Source organism: Phyllobates terribilis, unplaced genomic scaffold, assembly GCF_046119375.1.
Source record: "Phyllobates terribilis strain yellow unplaced genomic scaffold, ASM4611937v1 Scaffold_11__3_contigs__length_659146591, whole genome shotgun sequence".
Taxonomy (NCBI): Eukaryota; Metazoa; Chordata; class Amphibia; order Anura; family Dendrobatidae; genus Phyllobates; species Phyllobates terribilis.
The window spans coordinates 171,577,554-171,601,016 of record NW_027362771.1 but is presented as its reverse complement, the minus strand read 5'-3'; the positions used below and the strand labels follow the sequence as shown (position 1 = coordinate 171,601,016).

Below are 23,463 nucleotides of genomic sequence, written 5' to 3'. Positions count from 1 at the left end.
AACAAAACAGAGTAATTGAAGCATGAAGGTGTTTCCTTTGAAAAAATGTAATATAGCATCTTGGTCATTTTTAAATCAGTTCATTAGGTAAAGAAAAAGTAGTGGATCATTAATCTTCAGAATAAACCTGCTAAGAAATTGATCAAGTCTTTGCATCTACGGAAATAACCTGAAGCGGCTATTGAACAGTAATGGAGTGAGTGCTTCAGACTGTGGAATGATAGCATCAGAAAGAAACAAAAGGAGTGTTATGCATGGAAAGTCAGGAGAAAAATCACGTCTCTTCAAGTGTGAAAACCCATCCACATAAATTGAACGGAAAAGTGGTGCATTCTCCACTGAAGCTTTCAAACAATAGTTGACAAGATTGCTCATTAAGCTGGACATCTGCAAGAAAACATACCTTGCCAGATTGAAAGCATCATCGATCAGTCCAGCACGATTACTGACAGAAATGACCTATGAGAAAAATGGAACCATTTAGGATTATAATGCTAGTCAGGAGCCTTGGATCAAAACAAAACCCTGCAAAAGAAGCTTAACAAGAACTTACAGTACCTCACAGTTCTTCATTAGCTGGTCAATCAGTAATCTCCAGTTCTTGACATCATAGTTAACTCTAAAGTAGCCAATCTGATCAATATTCCCAAGTATCCAGTTGCTTTCATCCAATGTGGGAATATGGTGGTATTCTAAAAATGTAAAAAAGAAAGTATATTATTAGTATGTGTGTATATACAGAATACTGTATATATACAGTGGGTATGAAAAGTATTCAGACCCCTTTCAATTTTTCACTTTTTGTTTCATTGCAGCCATTTGGTAAATTCTAAAAAGTTCATTTTTTTTCTCATTAAAGTATACTCTGCACCCCATCTTGACTGGAAAAAAACCAGAAATGTAGAAATTTGTGTAAATTTATTAAAAAAGAAAAACTGAAATATCACATGGTCATAAGTATTCAGACCCTTTGCTCAGACACTCAAATTTAAGTCACATGCTGTCCATTTCTATGTAATCCTCCTTGAAATGGTTCTACTCCTTCATTGGAGTCCATTTGTGCTTATTTAAACTGATAGGACTTGATTTGGAAAGGCACACACCTGTCTATATAACACCTCACAGTTCACAGTGCATGTCAGACCAAATGAGAATCATGAGCTCCAATGAACAGCCCAAGGAGCTCAGAGACAGAATTGTGGCAAGGCACAGATCTTGCCAAGGTTACAAAATAATTTCTGCATTATTCAAGGTTCCTAAGAGCACAGTGGCCTCCATAATCCTTAAATGGAAGAAGTTTGGGACCACCAGAAGTCTTCCTAGACCTGGCTGTCCATCCAAACTGAGCAATCGTGGGAGTGGAGCCTTGGTGAGAGAGGTAAAGAAGAACCCCAATATCACTGTGGTTGAGCTCCAGAGATGCAGTAGGGAGATGGAAGAAAGTTCCACGAAGTCAACTATCACTGCAGCCCTCCACCAGTTGGGCCTTTATGGCAGAGTGGCCCGACAGAAGCCTCTCCTCAGTGCAAGACATATGAAAGCCCACATAGAGTTCGCTCAAAAACACATGAAGGACTCCCAGACTATGAGAAATAAGATTCTCTGGTCTGATGAGATGAAGATAGAACTTTTTTAGTAATAATCCTAAGCGGTATGTGTGGCGAAAACCAGGCACGGCTCATCACTTGCCCAATACAATCCCAACAGTGAAATATGATGGTGGCAGCATCATGCTATGGGAGTATTTTTCAGCTGCAGGGACAGGATGACTGGTTGCAATTGAAGGAAACATGAATGTGGCCAAGTACAGAGATATCCTGGATGAAAACCTCTTCCAGAGTGCTCTGGACCTCAGACTTGGCCAAAGGTTAACCTTCCCACAAGACAACGACCCTAAGCACACAGCTAAAATAACAAAGGAGTGGCTTCAGAACAACTCTGTGAGCATTCTTGACTAGCCCAGCCAAAGCCCTGATCTAAACCCAATTGAGCATCTCTGGAGAGACCTGAAAATGGCTGTCCACTAATGTTCACCATCCAACCTGACGGAACTGGAGAGGATCTGCAAGGAAGAATGGCAGAGGATCCCCAAATCCAGGTGTGAAAAACGTGTTGCATCATTACCAAGAAGACTCATGGCTGTACTAGCTCAAAAGGGTGTTTCTACTCAATACTGAGCAAAGGGTCTGAATACTTATGACTATGTGATATTTCAGTTTTTCTTTTTTAATAAATTTGCAAAAATGTTTACATTTCTGTTTTTTTCAGTCAAGATGGGGTGTAGAGTGTACTTTAATGAGAAAAAAATGAACTTTTTAGAAGTTGCCAAATGGCTGCAAAGAAACAAAGAGTGAAAAATTGAAAGGGGTCTGAATACTTTCCGTACCCACTGTGTATATATATATACATATAAACATATACATATATCTATAAATATATAGATTTATATATATATAAACTGTGCTATTTCTAAACAATTAGTGGAGATGTTATAATAGAAACAGAAATGGATGATAAACAGTACTTTGTGCTCATTAAGCTAACTAATTGTCTGAGGCAATTACTTTGTCATTAAGAATGAAAATTTCTCAGCCTAAATAACAGTGTATTGGAAATTATTTATACAGCAGCTGTTCTCACAATCATGAACAAAAACATTCAGAAACTAAGATGTTAAGGAGAAACACGCTTTCTTCTAAGCACATACATGTTCTATAGCAGTGCTCCCCTACTCCAGACCACAAGAGCCACCAACATGTCTTGTTTTCAGGATTTCCTTGGTATTGCCCAAGAGTTAATTACATCACCTGTGCAACACTAAGGAAATCCTTAAAACATGACCTGTTGGTAGCTCTTGAGGACTGGAATTGGAAAGCACTGTTTTATAGTTTCCTGCCAGTACATAATATATTGTTTCATTTTTAACCACTTCCTGACTAGTGTTGAGCCACCCCCGTAGTGTTCGAGTTCGGTTCGGTTCGTCGAACACCCGTGTATTCGCCGAACTGTTCGTCGAACTGTTCGTCGAACACCTTCGAACACCGTTAAAACCAATGGCAGGCAAACAAAAACACATAGAAACACATAGAAAACACCTTCAAAGGTGTCCAAAAGCTGACAAACTGCTCAGAAGACACAACTAACACATGGAAAAGTGACAAGTACATATAGTCATGCGAAAAGAAAAGAGGTGGAGGAGTAAAAGGAGGGGGAGACACAGATATAGGCATGTCATGCCCTTCTAAAATCCAAAAAGTGAGAAGCCGAGACGGCCAGTCCGCTCCTGCCCGTGCCACCTCCGTGTCGCCGGGTTTGTGCCAGAGCCGCGGTGAACCCTGACGGCCAGCCCCCCTCTCCCAATACTGGTGCCTGTCCGCTGGTGGGTCGAGAGAGCCCCCCTGTGGTGGAGGCAGCTCTAAGCTTTTTAATTTAAATTGTCCCTCTAATTTGAATGAATACACTTTAAATCCATTTACAAGGATCTATTGGAGGGCAAGTCTCATGCCAGCAGCCGCGTAATTCCAGCTCCAGTAGCGTCCACTAAAGCTGCTGCAGTTAAAAAGCTTTTATAAGGATCGAGCTCGGCTGTCCACCGCAAGGCATCCTAGTGCCAGTCCCAGCCCCTATGCCTTGGGGTGCCTCCTGATGCTCTTCACTAAGTATCCCGTGGTCCCGAAGCATTTCCTTTGAAAAAATTAAGTGTCCAAACTACAGGTGGTGCAGCTTGATTAACAGCCGGGATAATCCGCTGACTAGCAGACACTGCTACTAGGCACAAAGTATTTCCTGGGCTAGATGCAGTTAAAAATTTGTAAGTAGATACTCTCGTTGGATGCTGAGAAAGCATTCCATAGAGTCTCCTGGCACGCCATATATGATTCTCTTAAAAAGCTTGGGGTAGGGGTCTAGGGGACCCTTTTATAGCCAAAATCACGGCCCTGTATCACAATACGTCACCTAGGCTGAAGATAAATGGAACTGTAGCACCGAGGGCTCGGTTGCTACAGACGTATTGCACCTCACCCAGAGGTGTGATATCTCACTCTCAGATAAGGATGGAGTGTGGATCAGGACCCGACACCTGCATGCATTACACCACATTGCCGTGGGGCAGGGCGACCAATATGCCCCTGAGATGGGCACGACAGTCCCTGTCCCTGGCTGGAGTGAGGGGAGGGAACACTGAGGAAGGGGAACCCTGCAGTGCAGGAGCAGGGAGGAAGCAGTTCCTGGGTGCATTGAGAAGGGAGTATAAAAGGTGGGCACCATCTTAGTTCAGTGCAGAGAAGTCTGAGCAGAAGTGGCAGGGAGCAGGGGCTCTGCATGAGCTCTGCTCCGGAGGCGGGCCTAGTAACAGAGGCCCAGGCCTGCAAGAGGGAGAAGGAAGGAAGAGGAGCGGAGAAGGCTCCAGGAACGAGGAATGAAGGGATCCCAGGGGTGCGGACGGGCGAGTCGCCACCGCACGCCCGAATCCACCTGCGTGGAGGGGTCAGGCCAAAGGGGGAGACCGGTCCCCGAACTAGTGGAGGCAGGAAACGACCCTCAGCTAGAAACCGGAGGCTCTGACATTTTATGTGGCGCAGCCCCTTGCTCCACCCGCTAGGAAGGCACCACATAGGGTCAGGGAAACTGGCGCCAAGTTTACCAAGAGGAGGCCCGAGGCAGCCGGACAGAAGTGTTGGTAAGAAAGGCCAGACAAAGGACACACAAAGGGGGTCCTGTGAAGCGCTCCAAAGTTATCTGGGAGTTGTCTGAGCCCCTCACCTGGTGAGCACAGTACGACGTGGGCAGCCGTTACCTGCAGACGTGGTCTGGATAATAAGAACTGTGAGTAAAGGCCCTGAACTGCATCACTGACTCCGTGTCGTTACTGCTGCTGCCCTGCACCATCACCCCCATCCTCCGCATACACTGCCCTGAGGCTATACTCCTCCCGTGGGGAGTTATGCTACGCTCTGCTGCACCCACAACACCAGCCTTAGCGGTCTGCCCTGTAGCGGCGGTTCACTCTGACCGCAATCCACGGGTGGCGTAGTCGGACATTTAAACATCAAAACCACATAAATAGTTCCGCCACTGGTTTGACCGCCCTGAGCCACGGAACCGGATCGCCGCCACGAAGACTACAACCACCAGCATCCACCAAAAAGGGTCCGGCTCCGGGTGTCCCAAGGCCCAGGGGGTGCGTCAGAACATTTTCATCACCTTTCACAATCACCAATGGGACAAGGCAGGGATGTCCTCTGTCCCCTCTCTTATACATCCTAGTGACGGAGCACCTGCTCTCATCAATTCGCCATAACCCCAATATTAGGTGGATTGAGGTGGGAGGCACCGAGTACAAGTGCTCTCTATTTGCTGATGATGTCCTAGTATATATCACTCAATCACATATATCCATCCCTGCTGTTATGGCTGAAATAGATCACTTTGTTACATGGTAAAATTTTAAAATCAATGCAGCGAAGTCTGAGGCCCTCGATGTCTCCCTCCCTAAATCCATATAGGATTCCATCCAGTCCAACTTTCCCTTTGCCTGGCCCTCACAGGGTATCAAATACTTAGGAATTCCTATTCATAGAGACCTCTCCCATCTATGTTATCTTAATTTTGGGCCCTTTATTGAACAATTCCATACAGACCACGGTTGGCAAGTTAGAACTGTAAGATTCACTACGTGAACCACTGGTGTTTTGTGGAAAAGCACATGTACACCGCGTTCCAAATTATTATGCAAAAAGTGTTTAGGAGTGATAAGGGAAGAATTTGTTTGTTTGTCAGTTAAACTCATTGATGGTGATGTGTGTCAGGGCTCTTTATATCACTGTAAGCAATTGCAGACACCTGTGCTAATTAGTTTGGCAGGTGTGTCCAATGAAAGGCAAGACTACTTAAGAAGGCTCTCTCACATTATTAAGCAGCCTACATTTTCTGCCAAAATGGGAAAGAAAAAGGATGTGTCGGCTGCTGAGAAGCAACAAATTGTGGAGTGTTTAGGTCAAGGCATGACTACAATCAACATTGTGCGATGATCAGGATGAAGTGTCTTGGCAATGAAGAAGTATGTAGCTGATTCACAGTACACACGTGTGCGTGCTGATAAGGGCAAATTGAGGACTCTTTCCTACAGGCAATTACGTCAGGTTGAAAGAGCAGCGGCAAAAAAGCCTTGTCATAGCAGCAGACAAGTTTTTGAAGCTGCTTGTGCCTCCAACGTCCCCCGAACAACAAGATGCAGGGTCCTTCAGAGGTTTGCAGCTGTGCATACGCCATCCTGTCGACCTCCTCTATCCACTTCACACAAGCAGAAACGGCTCCAGTGGGCCAAACATTACATGAAGACTGATTTCAAAACTGTTTTGTTCACGGATGAGTGCCGTGCAGCGCTCGATGGTCCAGATGAATGGAGTGGAGGATGGCTGGTTGATGGACACCCCACGCAAACACGGCTACAGCGCCAACAAGGAGGAGGTGGAGTAATGTTTTGGGCTGGAATCATGGGGAGAGAGATTCTCGGCCCCTTTAGGATCCCTGAAGGCGCTAAAGATGAACTCCATAATGTATGTGGATTTTCTCAAACAGCACTTCCTGCCATGGTTCAAGAAGAAGAACCGTGTATTTCACAGCAAGATCATTTTTCTGTATGATAATGCACCATCTCATGCTGCACATAAAACATCTGCATCTCTGGCTGATATGGGCATAAAAGGGGACAAACTTATGGTGTGACCCCCATGCTCCCCTGACCTCTACCCCATTCAGAACCTTTGGAGCATCATTAAAAGGAGTGTCTATGATGGCGGGAGGCAGTTCACATCTAAGCAACAGCTCTGGGAGGGTATTCTGTCCTCATGCAAAACAATTGAAGCAGAAACCATCCAAAACCTGACAAATTCAATGGACGAGAGAGTTCAGAAGCTCCTTTCGAACAAGGGGTCCTATGTGAAAATGTAACATCACCTAGAATAAAGTTTTGAGTTGAAAACTGTTTGATTTCAGTTTCTAACAACCTGCTAATGCTTATAATTTCAAAAATGACCATTTTTTTGGTCTTTATTAAAATGAAAAGGTTGATCGAAAAGTTTGGGGGATCTAAGAGTGTGGCAACCCAGTAGTCATGATTACTTCGAATTCTGACAATATGAGGGTCATGCTGCAGGTAGTGCAGCAAGAAGGCACTTATGTGTCTTGCGCATCTCGGAGCCCCAAAATTATTTTCCGGGCTAGATGCAGCTAAAAATTATTTTTAATTTTAAATCTGGTGAAGCTTATTATAGATGGCCTAATAGGATCAGTGCTGCACACTGCTACAAAGCCCAAATTATTTTCCAGTCAAGATACAGATAAACATGATTAGTAATTTGAAAGCTTAAAATGGTTGGTAGGGTGATTTTAACCAATCATCAAGCTTTTACTCTCCCCAGGATGACACAGGGGTAGAAAAGTCGTTTCGGATCCATGATTTGTTCATCTTTATGAACGTGAGTCTGTCTACATTATCAGTGGAGAGCCGCGTGCGCTTATCTGTCAGCACACCACCAGCAGCGCTGAACACACGTTCAGACAGAACGCTGGCTGCGGGGCATGACAAGATCTCCAAGGCGTAAGTGGCTAGCTCCGGCCATTTATCCAGATTGGAAGCCCAAAAAGAGCAAGGGTCCAGTGACACAGTCGTGGCTTCAATGTTTACTTGGAGATACTCCTGTACCATCGTCTCTAGGCGTTGACTATGTGTCAGACTTCTTGTCTCCTGTGGCCTTGCAAAGGATGGGCTAAAAAAGTGGTGAAATGATTCCGCAAAATTGATGTTACCAGCAGATACTGTGGTTCTGTTACGGTTTGAGTGCTGAACACTTGACGGTCCCACGGTTGGCAAGTTGGAACTGTGAGATTCACTACGTGCACCACTGGTATTTTGTGGAAAAGCACATGTAAGATTCTGCAACAGTCTCTGCTGATACCCCTGCATGCGTGCATCCCTTTCTATGGCAGGAATAATTTCTGCAAATTTACTTTTGTACCGGGGATCTAACAGTGTGGCAACCCAGTAGTCAGGATTATTTCTAATTCTCACAATTCGAGGGTCATGTTGCAGGTAGTGCAGCAAGAAGGCACTCATGTGTGTTGCACATCCAGGAGCACCAAGTCCCTGTTGTGTTGGTGGCGAGGTAACAATCATGCTTCCTTCCTCTGTCCTCTCCCCCCAACCTCGCACAACAGAAATGTGATCAAGGTCTCCCTCATCTGATGAGTCTTCCATCAGTTCGTCCTCCACTTCTTCCTGGGCTCCTGCACCTTCCTCACTAGTTTGGCTGCTACCATGCACCCTGGTAAAATCATCTCCCCCACCCTCACATGCCTGCCACCCTGGTGCTGCCGACCGTCTGGACCTTGCAGATGTTAGCCCTTCCGCATACAACTCCTCCTCCTCTACTTCCTCCACCTCCTCTTGTGCCACCACCTGACTCCGAATTCTGTTTAACATGTGCTCCAGCATGTAAATCACCGGAATAGTCATGCTGATAATGGCATCGTCAGCACTAAACATCTTCGTCGCCATTTCTAAACTGTGCAGAAGGGTGCATAGGTCCCTGATCTGAGACCACTCCTCCAGCGTGATTTGCCCCACCTCTGAATCTCGTTGGCCCAGGCTATACGTCAGAACGTATTGCACCAGGGCTTGTCGGTGCTGCCACAGTCGCTGCAACATGTGCAGAGTTGAATTCCACCGGGTAGGCACATCGCATTTTAGCCGGTGAAGTGGCAGGCCCAACGACTTCTGTAGAGATGTAAGTCGCTGAGCTGCGGGATGCGAACGGCGGAAGTGAGCACACAGCGACCGTGCCCTCTGCAGAAGGCCATCTAGTCTGGGATAGTGGGCTAAAAATTGCTGGACAACCAGGTTCAACACGTGAGCCATACAAGGCACGTGTGTGACATTGCCCCGGCGAAGGGCCGCACCCAGGTTTGCAGCATTGTCGCACACGGCCTTCCCTGGTTTCAGGTCCAGTGGAGACAACCATTCATGAAATTGGTTCTCCAGAGCTGACCACAACTCCTCAGCTGTGTGACTCACATTTCCCAGACATTTCAATGTAAAAACCGCCTGATGACGTTGAGCCCTACTGCCAGCATAGTAAGGAGGTGTGCAGGATCCATTCTGCGCAGTTAGAAAGCTTGTGGCATAACCAGACAGGCTTTGGGTGCAGGTGGAAGACCGAGAGGAGGTTGAGGAGGCAGAAGCAGTGGAGGAACTTTGACATAAAGAGGATTGACGCACAACTCGTGGGGACGGCAAGACTTGGACAGCAGCCCCTTGTCCTGCTGTCACCATAGTTACCCAGTGCCCAGTCAGCGACATGTAACGCCCCTGTCCATGCCTACTCGTCCAAGTGTCTGTGGTGAAATGCACCCTGTCACACACAGAGTTTCTCAAAGAAGCGGTGATGTTGTGTGCGACATGCTGGTGGAGCGCAGGCACACCTTTCTTTGAGAAGTAGTGCCGACTGGGCATCTGGTACTGGGGCACTGCGACGGACATAAGGTCTCGAAAATCCTCTGTGTCCACCAGGCGGAAAGGCAGCATTTCTGTAGCCAAGAGCTTGCAGATGGTGAAATTCAACCTCTTAGCTTTCTCATGGCTAGGAGGAAATGGTCTTTTACTTGTCCACATCTGAGGGACCGAGGGCTGGCTATTGTGCTTAGACGGGGTTGATAAGGGTGTCCCCGGCAAACTGCCGGTCTGTGAGGAAGATGCAGGCGGACATGTTAGGTTGCCTTGATCCAAAGGTGGTGCTATCGATGTCGGACAGCGCTCAAGACCAGCTGGTGTTACCACCTCCAAAGAAAATGATGACCTGCCAATCACGCTGGCTGTTGCGGGTAAAGAGGTGGCAGGTCTGCGCCCCAAAACAGGTGTGACTGCTGTCCTCCCAGTCACAGAGGATGAAGAGGCCGCGGATGCACAAGATATGGCAGACGGTGGTTGGCCCGGCCGGCTAGACCGCATTGTAGCACACTGAGCTTCCCACTGCAACTTATGCTTCATGTCCATGTGCCGGTTCATGCATGAAGTACTCAAACTATGTATTTTTTGGCCTCTACTTAGCTTTTGCTGACAAATGTTACAGATAACACGAGTTGGGTCATCTTTATCGATCTGAAAAAATGCCCAGGCTATGCAAGGCTTAGCACCCATGCGACCTGAAGAGCCACCACGACTTGTGGTGAGAGGCAGAGTTGTGTTTGAGGATGCAGTTGTTGACGTGCTTCCAGTACTACGTCTCTGTCCAGGAAGGCGCAACCTGACCTCGTCGTCACTAGCATCTTCCTCCACCTCCTCTGCTGACCTCATCTCTTGGCTGACTGTGGGTTGACAGTAAGTGGGATCTCCGACCTCATCATCATCACCCTGTGCGTTATCACACCCGTCGTCCTCAGAGCCAACCTGTTCCTGCCCTGACAAAAAACTAAAGTTGTCGCTCCAATCAGGTATTTGAGTCTTATCATCGTCTTCCTCATTGTCTCCACCAACAGGAGTTACAGTTTGGGAATGAGGGTCTACATTATGGTCAGAACCTTCTGCGTCTGGTCCTGGATCCGACTCATAAAGATTCTGGGCATCAGTGCAGATCATTTCCTCGTCTGGATTCACAGAAGCGCTGGAGTCGACCTCTGATTCCCAGGCTATAGTATGAGTAAACAGCTCTGCAGACTCAACCATCTGTTCTACCTCATACTCAGACGGGCAGCTGGAGATTTGGGAGCTGTGAAGAAGCAGGTGCGATTTGGGTGACACCTTTGAGGACTGGAGTATTTGTGATGTTGAAGTTGATGTGGAGGAGAGCCCACTTAAAGGAGCACTTGATATCCGTTGAAGCACCTGCTGTTTTTGTGCCTCATCTGGAATTTGTAGCGATTGGCGTGGCCGTAAGAAAGGGATCTTATCACATTGTCCGCTAAAAGAAGTAGACATTTTAGTTTGGCTGGAAGATGGTCTTTCTTCTGCACCTACCCCACGGACACAACCTTTTTTCCCCTTCCCAACACGCCTATTCCCCTTTCCACCAGCAGCAGGCCTTTTTCCACTCATTTTGGTGGTTAACTAATTCACAACTCTGGAGTTGTTTGCACAAAAAAACAATGGATGGTAACCGAGCAGAGCTGAGTGGCCAAACTGTGGTATTAGGCCAAAACTATTGGCTGGGTTAGATGCAGAAAAAAATTATTTTTAATTTGCAACCTGATGGAGGTCAGTATAGATGGACTAATAGACCAAGTCCCACACACCGCTAGAAGCCCAAATATTTTTTCAGAGCTAGATGCAGAAAATTTTTTTATTCAATTTGCAACCTGATGGAGGTCAGTATAGATGGACTAATAGACCAAGTCCCACACACTGCTAGAAGCCCAAATATTTTTTCAGAGCTAGATGCAGAAAAAAATTATTTTTAATTTGCAACCTGATGGAGGTCAGTATAGATGGACTAATAGACCAAGTCCCACACACCGCTAGAAGCCCAAATATTTATTCAGAGCTAGATGCAGAAAAAAATTATTTTTAATTTGCAACCTGATGGAGGTCAGTATAGATGGACTAATAGACCAAGTCCCACACACCGCTAGAAGCCCAAATATTTATTCAGAGCTAGATGCAGAAAAAAATTATTTTTAATTTGCAACCTGATGGAGGTCAGTATAGATGGACTAATAGACCAAGTCCCACACACCGCTAGAAGCCCAAATATTTTTTCAGAGCTAGATGCAGAAAATTTTTTTATTCAATTTGCAACCTGATGGAGGTCAGTATAGATGGACTAATAGACCAAGTCCCACACACTGCTAGAAGCCCAAATATTTTTTCAGAGCTAGATGCAGAAAAAAATTATTTTTAATTTGCAACCTGATGGAGGTCAGTATAGATGGACTAATAGACCAAGTCCCACACACCGCTAGAAGCCCAAATATTTATTCAGAGCTAGATGCAGAAAAAAATTATTTTTAATTTGCAACCTGATGGAGGTCAGTATAGATGGACAAATAGAATGATGCTATGCCCAAAAGATTTTACTTCACTAGGTGCAGTAAAAAAATTGGTATTCTATACACAGGTGGTATATCTTGCAACACAGATAGGCTACTCCACTGACTAACACACTCTGCAATAGGCCAAAAAGGATTAGCTTTGCTAGATTCAGCCAAATGCTGTGAAAAAAACTTGCACAGCACTGGCACAGACCTGCCTGGCAAAAACTGATAGGAACTGATGTAACCTAGTCCTGAAAAGGACTCCAATTACAATTAGTCTTTACTCCCACAATCTATCTATTTAAGAGCACAGACCTGCCTGATAAAAGTCGTAGGAAATGCTGTAACCTAGTCCTTAAAAGGACTGCAATCACAACTATTCCCTACTCCCAAGCTATCTGTATATTTGTGCGAAAATTGGCTTGAAATTAACAAGGTATAGCGCACACAGCAACAGCGGTGCCGTCTAACATGCAGCTGCAGCAGTGAGAAAATGGTGGCGACGGGGAAAATGGCTTGGTCTTATAGGGCAAGGACATGTGACATACACTGCCAATCACACATGCCCTTGCTTGTGTGAAAAAAAGCACTTCGCTCCGTGTGTGCGCTGCTGATAGGCTGACAGATTGCACCTCCCCACTGCAAATGCGGGAAAGAGAAAAAAAAATGGAGATCTTCATTGTTCCTGCAGAGATCCATCCCCTGCCCCTCCCCCCGCCCCGCTGTACACTCAAACTGCGTATTAACATTAATTTTCATCATTACTGAGAAAAAATCCAGTTATGATTTTGGTGCACGAACAGTTATCGAACATAACCTCGAACAGCCGAATTTTTCTCAAATTGTTCGTGTTCGCCGACCGGCTCGAACACCGCCCAAAACAGCTCGAATTTGAGATTGGCGAACAGTTCGAGTAGAACAACGCTCATCTCTATTCCTGACATTTGACCTAAATATATGGCATGATTGGGAAGGAGTAAATGTGAATTGATGCACAGTTACACCATGGTGATCATGAAGGCACAGAAGCGGTGTCTTAATGATCACCACGAGGTACTTGGTTTCACTTTCAGCCAAGCTCCTGCAGTAACAGCAAGTCACATCATCACCTCCAGCACCATCCCTGTCTGGTTAACATTCTAGATGCTGTGATTAATAGCAACTGAATCAGCTAAAGGGTTGTGAGAGAGAGTGGGTTCTCGACACAGGGGTGCAGACAGTTGACATGCCACCCAAAAGTTAAAGAAAGATCTCAAGTTCATGCAGGTATGGTCTAGTACCTTGCAGTAAAGAAATGTTGCAGGATATTAAACCACAGATGAGACAAATAGTAGTTGAGGTTCTATAGAGAAGTAAAAACATTACAACTCTTTTTATGCGAATAAAAAAGCCACCACAAAGTAAATAACAGAAAAATCATGAAAAAAAAATGCTTCACCACTTAAATCACATTTTTTAATGTAAAATCAAATTATACAGTACAGACCAAAAGTTTGGACACACCTTCTCATTTAAAGATTTTTCAGTATTTTCTTGACTATGAAAATTGTACATTCACACAGAAGGCATCAAAACTATGAATTAACACATGTGGAATTATATACTTAACAAAAAAGTGTGAAACAACTGAAATATGTCTTATATTCTAGGTTCTTCAAAGTAGCCACCTTTTGCTTTGATGACTGCTTTGCACACTCTTGGCATTCTCTTGATGAGCTTCAACAGGTCGTCACCAGAAATGGTCTTCCAACAATCTTGAAAGAGTTCCCAGAGATGCTTAGCACTTGTTGGCCCTTTTGCCTTCACTCTGCAGTCCAGCTCACCCCAAACCATCTCGATTGGGTTCAGGTCTGGTGACTGCAGAGGCAGGGTCATCTGGCATAGCACCCCATCACTCTCCTTCTAGGTCAAATAGCCCTTACACAGCCTGGAGGTGTGTTTGGGGTCATTGTTCTGTTGAAAAATAAATGATGGTCCAACTAAACGCAAACTGGATGGAATAGCATGCCACTGCAACATGCTGTGGTAGACATGCTGGTTCAGTATGCCTTCAATTTTGAATAAATCCCCAACAGTGTCACCAGCAAAGCACCCCCACACCATCGCACCTCCTCCTCCATGCTTCACGGTGGGAACCAGGCATGTAGAGTCCATCCGTTCACCTTTTCTGCATCGCACAAAGACACGGTGGTTGGAACCAAAGATCTCAAATTTGGACTCATCAGACCAAAGCACAGATTTCCACTGGTTTAATGCCCATTCCTTGTGTTCTTTAGCCCAAACAAGTCTTTTCTGCTTGTTGCCTGTCCTTAGTAGTGGTTTCCTAGCAGCTATTTTACCATGAAGGCCTGCTGCACAAAGTCTCCTCTTAACAGTTGTTGAAGAGATGTATCTGCTGCTAGAACTCTGTGTGGCATTGACCTGGTCTCTAATCAGAGCTACTGTTAACCTGCGATTTCTGAGGCTGGTGACTCGGATAAACTTATCCTCAGAAGCAGAGGTGACTCTTGGTCTTCTTTCCTGGGGCGGTCCACATGTGAGCCAGTTTCTTTCTAGCGCTTGATGGTTTTTGCAACTGCACTTGGGGACACTTTCAAAGTTTTCCCAATTTTTCGCACTGACTGACCTTCATTTCTTAAAGTAATGATGGCCACTCGTTTTTCTTTACTTAGCTGCTTTTTTCTTGCCATAATACAAATTCTAACAGTCTATTCAGTAGGACTATCAGCTGTGTATCCACCAGACTTCTGCACAACACAACTGATGGTCCCAACCCCATTTATAAGGCAAGAAATCCCACTTATTAAACCTGACAGGGCACACCTGTGAAGTGAAAACCATTTCCGGTGACTACCTCTTGAAGCTCATCAAGAGAATGCCAAGAGTGTGCAAAGCAGTCATCAAAGCAAAAGGTGGCTACTTTAAAGAACCTAGAATATAAGACATATTTTCAGTTGTTTCACACTTTTTTGTTAAGTATATATTTCCACATGTGTTAATTCATAGTTTTGATGCCTTCAGTGTGAATGTACAATTTTCATAGTCATGAAAATACAGAAAAATCTTTAAATGAGAAGGTGTGTCCAAACTTTTGGTCTGTACTGTATAAAAAAGTACAAACAGCTTGTATGGCCACATGCTGAACAATAAAATCCATAAAACTGTCACATTATTTAACCCTTACAATCAACAATTTAAAAAATAAATAGAAAACAGCAAAAATACTCTTTTGTCATCACACCACCATACAGCTGCTATTTATTTGTGCATAAGGCCTCCAAAAAATCAGTATAAAACATTTATGCTGCACTCTTCGTTGAGCATTTACATTAGGGTTTCTGTCTAAACCTCCAAAAAAGACTATTCACAAAGAATAGTGTTGAGCGAGCATGCTCGACACTGCTCGTTACTCGCCCGAGCATCTCACTACTCGGGATGTTCGGCGAGCACCGAGCATTTCCGGGTTACTCGAGCAGGAGCTCGGGTCTCCGCCCAGCACGTTTGGCGCTCTTTATAGAGCCAATAAACATGCAGGGATTGCCAGCCAGTCACTGTAATGCCGCAGCCATGTTGTTTGTGGGCATTACAGTGATTGGTTCGCCGCACAGCGTCACCTCGAGTATTTAAAACCGGTCGCCGCCATCTTGGACACAGTCGCTCTGGATCAGACAGTGTAGGGACAACGCTGCTGATTTAGGGAGAGATATATAGTGCGAAATAGGTAGTATAGGGTCTCTAAAGCCTGCAAAATCAAACAAACAGTCCTTCTCAGGACTAATATCCATCCCAGATATAAGGCAAGCAGGCAGGCTGAATAGGAGACGCAGTGGTTATACCAGCAAATGCTGCATTACAGTCCTGTGTGCTTCTGTTGGTCAAATTGCTAGACTTATCACCCCGGTCTCAGGGGCCAGGAAATTTTTTTTTTTTTCATCTAAATCCTGTATTTTTTTTTTCCTCAGTCAGACTGTACAAATACCCTTCTTATTAACCTTCTGGTATTCCGCCCAGCCCCCCCCCAAAAAAATAAAAAAATTAGTGTGTCTGTGAGTGTTCAGACACCAATATATCTGTTTAAAGAGTCTGGTGTAGGTCAGAAAAATAGAACTGTGGCTTTGCAGTTCCACAGGTCAAATCTCTGTATTATCCTGTTTTTGGATTTTTTTTGCCATAAAAAATACTGTAATAGTGTCTCCCTGACTGGTCAGACACCAATATATCTGTTTAAAAGATTCTGGTGCACGCCACATAACAATAACTGTGGTTTTGCAGTTCCATGGGTCAAATCTCTGTATCATCCTTTTTTTGGTATTTTTTGCCATACAAAAAACTGTAATAGTGTCTCCCTGACTGGTCAGACACCAGTATATCTGTTTAAAAAAGTTTGGAGTAGGCCAGAAAAATAGAACTCTGGTTTTGCAGTTCCACGGGTCAAATCTCTGTATTATCCTGTTTTTGGCATTTTTTGCCGTAAAAAAAAAAACTGTAATAGTGTCTCCCTGACTGGTCAGACACCAATATATCTGTTTAAAAGAGTCTGGTGTATGCCACATAACTATAATTGTGGTTTTGCAGTTACACGGGTCAAATCTTTGTATTATCCTGTTTTTGGCATTTTTGCTGTAAAAAAAAACTGGAATAGTGTCTCCCTGACTGATCAGACACCAATATATATGTTTAAAAGAGTCTGGTGTACGCCAGAGGAATAGAACTGTGGTTTTGCAGATCCACGGGTCAAATCTCTGTATTATCCTGCTTTTGGCATTTTTTGCCGTAAAAAAAAAAACTGTAATAATGTCTCCCTGACTGGTCAGACACCAATATATCTGTTTAAAAGAGTCTGGTGTATGCCACATAACTATAACTGTGGTTTTGCAGTTCCACGGGTCAAATCTCTGTATTATCCTGTTTTTGGCATATTTTGCCTTAAAAAAAATGGTAATAGTGTCTCCCTGACTGGTCAGACACCAATATATCTGTTTAAAATAGTCTGGTGTAGGCCAGAGAAATAGAACTGTGGTTTTGCAGTTCCACGGGTCAAATCTCTGTATTATTCTGCTTTTGGCATTTTTTGCCGTAAAAATAAACTGTAATAGTGTTTCCCTGACTGGTCAGACACCAATATATCTGTTTAAAAGATTCTGGTGTACTCCACATAACTACAACTGTGGTTTTGCAGTTCCACTGGTCAAATCTATGTATTATCCTGTTATTGGCATTTTTTGCCGTAAAAAAAAACTGTAATAGTGTCTCCCTGACTGGTCAGACACCAATATATCTGTTTAAAAGAGTCTGGTGTAGGCCACATAACTATAATTGTGGTTTTGCAGTTACACGGGTCAAATCTTTGTATTATCCTGTTTTTGGCATTTTTGCTGTAAAAAAAAACTGGAATGGTGTCTCCCTGACTGATCAGACACCAATATATCTGTTTAAAAGAGTCTGGTGTACGCCAGAGGAATAGAACTGTGGTTTTGCAGATCCACGGGTCAAATCTCTGTATTATCCTGCTTTTGGCATTTTTTGCCGTAAAAAAATAACCTGTAATAGTGTCTCCCTGACTGGTCAGACACCAATATATTTGTTTAAAAGAGTCTGGTGTAGGCAAGAGAAATAGAACTGCGGTTTTCCTCTTCCACGGTTCTAATCTCCTTTTATTACCCTTTTTCCATTGATAGTGCGAGTGTAAGCTATTTTACTTAATTTACAATGGTCTAGGCGCGTGGCAAGGGACATGGAACTGGACATGATGGTGCGTGTAGAGGAAGGGGCCGTGGTCAAGGTGAAAATGTGCCACAACCAACAGCCACATCTTCTCGCTCCCACTTCTTGACCGAATTACTAGGGAACCACACTACAACACCAGTATTGCGAACTGATCAGTGTGAACAGGTTATTAATTGGATAGCAGATAATTCTTCCAGTTACCTGTGCACCACCACCTCCGGTCTGTTCTCCACACGGTCAAGTTTTAGTAGTCGTGCGTCTCGATCACATAATCCTCCTCACTCTGATGCTACTTCCTCCCACCATGCCGAGTGTCATCAGACAGCAACTGATCCCACAGTTGGACACTTTGAAGAGCTGTTCACTGGTCCATTTCCATATTTGTGCCCCTCGTCTGCTCCGCTTGAAGTGGTGGAAGAGGAGATCCCATGTAGCGATGCCCAAATATTTGAACAGCTACGGCCACAGGAAGTCGACGCAGGCAATTTGTCACAAGAGGTGGACGATGACGAGACACAATTGCCAGGAAGTGTGGAGGATCGTGGTGCGGAAGTGGAAGAGGAGGAGGTGGATGATCTAGTTCCACCTGCCATGCCAGCATCAGCAGGGGTGACAAAACTACCAGCCTGACCACCACCAGCATGATCAGGCACATGGCAGCAAAGCACCCGACTTTATGGGGCGAACCCCAGGGTCCACGACCAGTGTCAGCGGGTGTCACCACTGCTTCTTCCGCTGTTGTGCGTGTAATAGAACCCCCTGTTGTGTGTTCAAGGCAATCCCCTGTCCATACTGCATGCAAAGATGCCCCCTCCTCTCAGTCTTCACTTGTTATGGCAGTTTCTCAAGAAACAGCATCAACGTCCACATCCACGTCCCACCGCAACGTTCAATTGTCCATATCCCAGAGCTTTGAATGAAAGCACAAATTAGCAGCCAACGCCCCACAGGCCACAGTCCTAAATTCGCAAATTTCACGACTTCTTGAGCTGGAAATGCTGCCTTTTAGGCTGGTGGAGACGGAATCCTTCCGCAACCTTATGACGGTGGCCGTCCCTCGGTACTCGGTCCCCAGCCGACACTATTTTGCCTGGTGTGCCATCCCCGCACTACACAATCACGTGTCCCAAAACATCTGCCGTGCCCTCAACAACGCAGTTACTGGGAGAGTCCACCTGACAACGGACACGTGGACAAGTGCTTGTGGCCAGGGACGGTACATCTCTCTGACGGCACACTGTGTAAACATAGTGGAAGCCGGGACCCAGTCGGACCTTGGGACGGAACACATCCTCCCCACACCGAGGATTGCGGGCCCTATGTCAGTCAGAGTTGCCCCCACAGTGTACAGCTCCTGCGCATCATCCTCTTCCTCCTCATGTTCAGCCTCCATCTCAAATATCACCACATCAGTTACAAGCTGGAATCACTGCAGTACTGCCTCAGCCAAGCAACAACAGGCTGTGCTGAAACTCATAAGCTTAGGTGATAAACCTCACACTGCTTGTGAGTTGTGGACAGCTGTGAAAGAGCAGGCAGATCTGTGGCTGAGACCGCTGAACCTACATCCAGGCTTGGTCGTGTGTGACAATGGCCGTAACCTGGTGGCGGCTCTGAGGCGAGGCGAGATCACACACATACCATGCCTGGCTCATGTGCTTAACCTCGTGGTTCAGCGGTTTGTTATATCGTACCCCGAGATGTCAGATCTGCTCATCAAAGTACGCCGCCTGTGAGCTCATTTTCGGAAGTCGGCTACAGCTTGCGCCACCCTTGCTGTGTTGCAGCAGCGTTTGCAGCTTCCAGCTCACCGACTGTTGTGTGATGTCCCCACACGCTGGAACTCTACCCTCCACATGTTGCAAAGGATTTGTGAGCAGAAGAGAGCAGTTGTGGAGTACCAGCTGCAACAAGGCCGTCGATATTCAGGTCAGACTCCACACATAAGACCTCAGGAGTGGACCTGGATGTCTGACATATGTACCATCCTGACAAACTTTGAGGAGTCCACCAAGATGGTGAGTGGCGATGACGCCATCATTAGCATCAGCATCCCACTTGTCTGTCTTTTCCAACGCTCTCTGCAGAGAATTAAAGAGGAGGCATTGCAGCCAGAGTATGATGAGATGGATCAAGAACCCGTAATGGGCGATTACACACAGCCCAGCCTCATCTCATCCCAACGTGCATTGGGGGACAATGAGGGAGAGGAGGAGGAAGAACAGGAGCTGGTATCATATGCTGTAGACGGCAGTACCTGTACATTTGTCATACAGTCGGTTCAGTGTGGGTGGCCTGAGGACAGGGGGGAGGAGGAGGAGGAGGAGGAGAGCATGGTCAGTCGTCATCTTGGTGAGGACACAGAAGTCTTGCCCGTTACCAGTCTGGCATGCATGGCTGACTTTATGTTACGCTACCTTAACAGTAACCCTCGCGTTGTCAAAATGTTGGGTGACAGTCATTACTGGTTGATGACACTTTTAGACGCCCGCTACAAGGAGAACTTTCACTCTCTTATTCCTGAGGTGGAGAGCTCTACAAAAATAGGGCAGTACCCGAAGGCCCTTGCTGCAAAACTGATAAAAAAATTCCCATCTGAACACGATAGCGGCAGAGGTCACATTTCGTTGACCAACCAAGGCGTTTAGGCGAGAGAGACGCAACTCTAATCAAGCAGAGGCAGGGGAACACTGTCAACATTCTGGGACAGCTTTCTGTGACCCGCCCAGCATACAAGCCCTGAGGCACGGGGCACTCTCTCAAGTAGTCGAAAGTTTCAAAAGATGGTGAGGGAGTACCTTGCTGACCGTACCAGCGTCCTCCGTGATTCCTCTGTGCCTTTTAATTATTGGATATCCAAGCTGCACACTTGGAATGAACTCGCTCTGTACGCCTTGGAGGTCCTGGCCTGCCCTGCCGCTATCGTGTTATCGGAGCGTGTTTTTAGTGCCGCTGGGGGAATTATAACTGATAAGCGCACTCGCCAGTCAACTGACAATGCTGACAAGCTGACCCTTATCAAAATGAAAAAGTGCTGGATTGGGCCAGACTTCTCATCACCACGAAATGACAGCAGAGTAACATAAAGTCAAATCCACTGTGTTATTTCGTGAGGTGTATTCCCATGCACCGCTTAACACCCACAGATGAGTATACGCTTCCTCATTTCGGCTGTATTTTGCTCTTCTCCTTATCCTCAGCCTCTACCACCTCTATACCACCAGGGTGACCGTTGTCTGTGTTGCCAGCATTGCAAGTTCCTCTGTCCTAATTTTTGGCAGATTTTGCTTGGAAGGCATAGGCAAAGACTATGGGAGACCCACTCCCCAATAATGGGAATAATGTTTTTAATATGCTGTACTGCATGGCTCTTGAAAGAGGCATGAAAACCATCTGGTTAAGCTACTGCGACCTCCACCACTTTTCCCAGGGGCATTGATATTGTCTTTTTATTCCACTGCGACCTCCACCACTTTTCCCAGGGGCATTAAAACCATCTTTATTCCATTGCGACCTCCACGTCTCTTCCAAGAGGCATTAAAACTGTCTTGTTAAGCTACTGCGACCTCCACGTCTCTTCCAAGGGGCATTAAAACCGCCTTGTTAAGCTACTGCGACCTCCACCACTTTTCCCAGGGGTATTAAAACCGTCTTGGTAAGCTACTGCGACCTCCACCATTCTTCCAAGGGGCATTAAAACCATCTTGTTAAGCTACTGCGACCTCCACGTCTCTTCCAAGGGGCATTAAAACCGTCTTGTTAAGCTACTGCGACCTCCACTACTTTTCCCAGGGGTATTGATGTTGTCTTTTTATTCCACTGCGACCTCCACATCTCTTGCACGGGGCATTAAAACCGTCTTGTTAAACTACTGTGACATCCACATCTCTCCCAAGGGGCATTAAAACCGTCTTGGTAAGCTACTGCGACCTCCACCACTTTTACCAGGGGCATTAAAACCGTCTTGTTAAGCAACTGCGACCTCCACCATTCTTCCAAGGGGCATTAAAACCACCTTGTTAAGCTACTGCGACCTCCACGTCTCTTCCAAGGGGCATCAAAACCAACTTGTTAAGCTACTGCGACCTCCACGTCTCTTCCAAGTGGCATTAAAACCGTCTTGTTAAGCTACTGCGACCTCCACCACTTTTCCCAGGGGCATTTATATTGTCTTTTTATTCCACTGCGACCTCCACGTCTCTTCAAAGGGGCATTAAAACCTTCTTGTTAAGCTACTGCGACCTCCACCATTCTTCCAAGGCGCATTGAAACCGTCTTGTTAAGCTACTGCGACCTCCACGTCTCTTCCAAGGGGCATTAAAACCTTCTTGTTAAGCTACTGCGACCTCCACCACTTTTCCCAGGGGCATTGATATTGTCTTTTTATTCCACTGCGACCTCCACCACTTTTCCCAGGAGCATTAAAACCATCTTGTTAAGCTACTGCGACCCCCACTATTCTTCCAAGGGGCATTAAAACCATCTTGTTAAGCTACAGCGACCTCCATGTCTCTTCCAAGGCGCATTAAAACCGTCTTGTTAAGCTACTGCGACCTCCACGTCTCTTCCAAGGGGCATTAAAACCGTCTTGTTAAGCTACTGAGACCTCCACCACTTTTCCCAGGCACATTGATATTGTCTTTTTATTCCACTGCGACCTCCACGTCTCTTCCAAGGGGCATTAAAACCATCTTTTTAAGCTACTTTGGCCTCCACCACTTTTCCTAGGCGCATTGATATTGTCTTTTTATTCCAATGCGACCTCCACGTCGCTTCCAAGGGGCATTAAAACCGTCTTGTTAAGCTACTGCGACCTCCACCACTTTTCCCAGGGGCATTGATATTGTCTTTTTATTCCACTGCGACCTCCACCACTTTTCCGAGGGGCATTAAAACCGTCTTGTTAAGCTACTGCGACCCCCACTATTCTTCCAAGGGGCATTAAAACCGTCTTGTTAAGCTACAGCGACCTTCATGTCTCTTCCAAGGCGCAATAAAACCGTCTTGTTAAGCTACTGCAACCTCCACGTCTCTTCCAAGAGGCATTAAAACCATCTTGTTAATCTACTGCGACCTCCACCACTTTTCCCCGGCGCATTGATATTGTCTTTTTATTCCACTGCGACCTCCACGTCTCCTCCAAGGAGCATTAAAACCATCTTTTTAAGCTACTTCGGCCTCCATCACTTTTTCCAGGCGCATTGATATTGTCTTTTTAATCCACTGCGACCTCCACGTCGCTTCCAAGGGGCATTAAAACCGTCTTGTTAAGCTACTGCGTCCTCCACCACTTTTTCCAGGGGCATTGATATTGTCTTTTTATTCCACTGCGACCTCCACTACTTTTCCCAGGGGCATTTAAACCGTCTTGTTAAGCTACTGCGACCCCCACTATTTTTCCAAGGGGCATTAAAACCGTCTTGTTAAGCTACAGCGACCTCCATGTCTCTTCCAAGGCGCATTAAAACCGTCTTGTTAAGCTACTGCAACCTCCACGTCTCTTCCAAGAGGCATTAAAACCATCTTGTTAACCTACTGCGACCTCCACCACTTTTCCCCGGCGCATTGATATTGTCTTTTTATTCCACTGCGACCTCCACGTCTCCTCCAAGGAGCATTAAAACCATCTTTTTAAGCTACTTCGGCCTCCATCACTTTTCCCAGGTGCATTGATATTGTCTTTTTAATCCACTGCGACCTCCACGTCGC

The 23,463-nt window shown here is 45.7% G+C and overlaps 1 protein-coding gene across 1 annotated transcript in view; it reads right to left on the bottom strand.

Moving 5' to 3' along the window:
- The window catches only part of TRHDE (thyrotropin releasing hormone degrading enzyme), a 1,416,750-nt gene that overhangs the window by 211,178 nt on the left and 1,182,109 nt on the right, over positions 1 to 23,463 (bottom strand). The window contains exons 11-12 of the mRNA XM_073651798.1: positions 559 to 692; positions 404 to 459 (exon numbers count right to left, since the gene is read on the bottom strand). Coding sequence (XP_073507899.1) covers positions 404 to 459; positions 559 to 692 — 190 coding nt within the window. The remainder of the gene's footprint in view (positions 1 to 403; positions 460 to 558; positions 693 to 23,463) is intronic.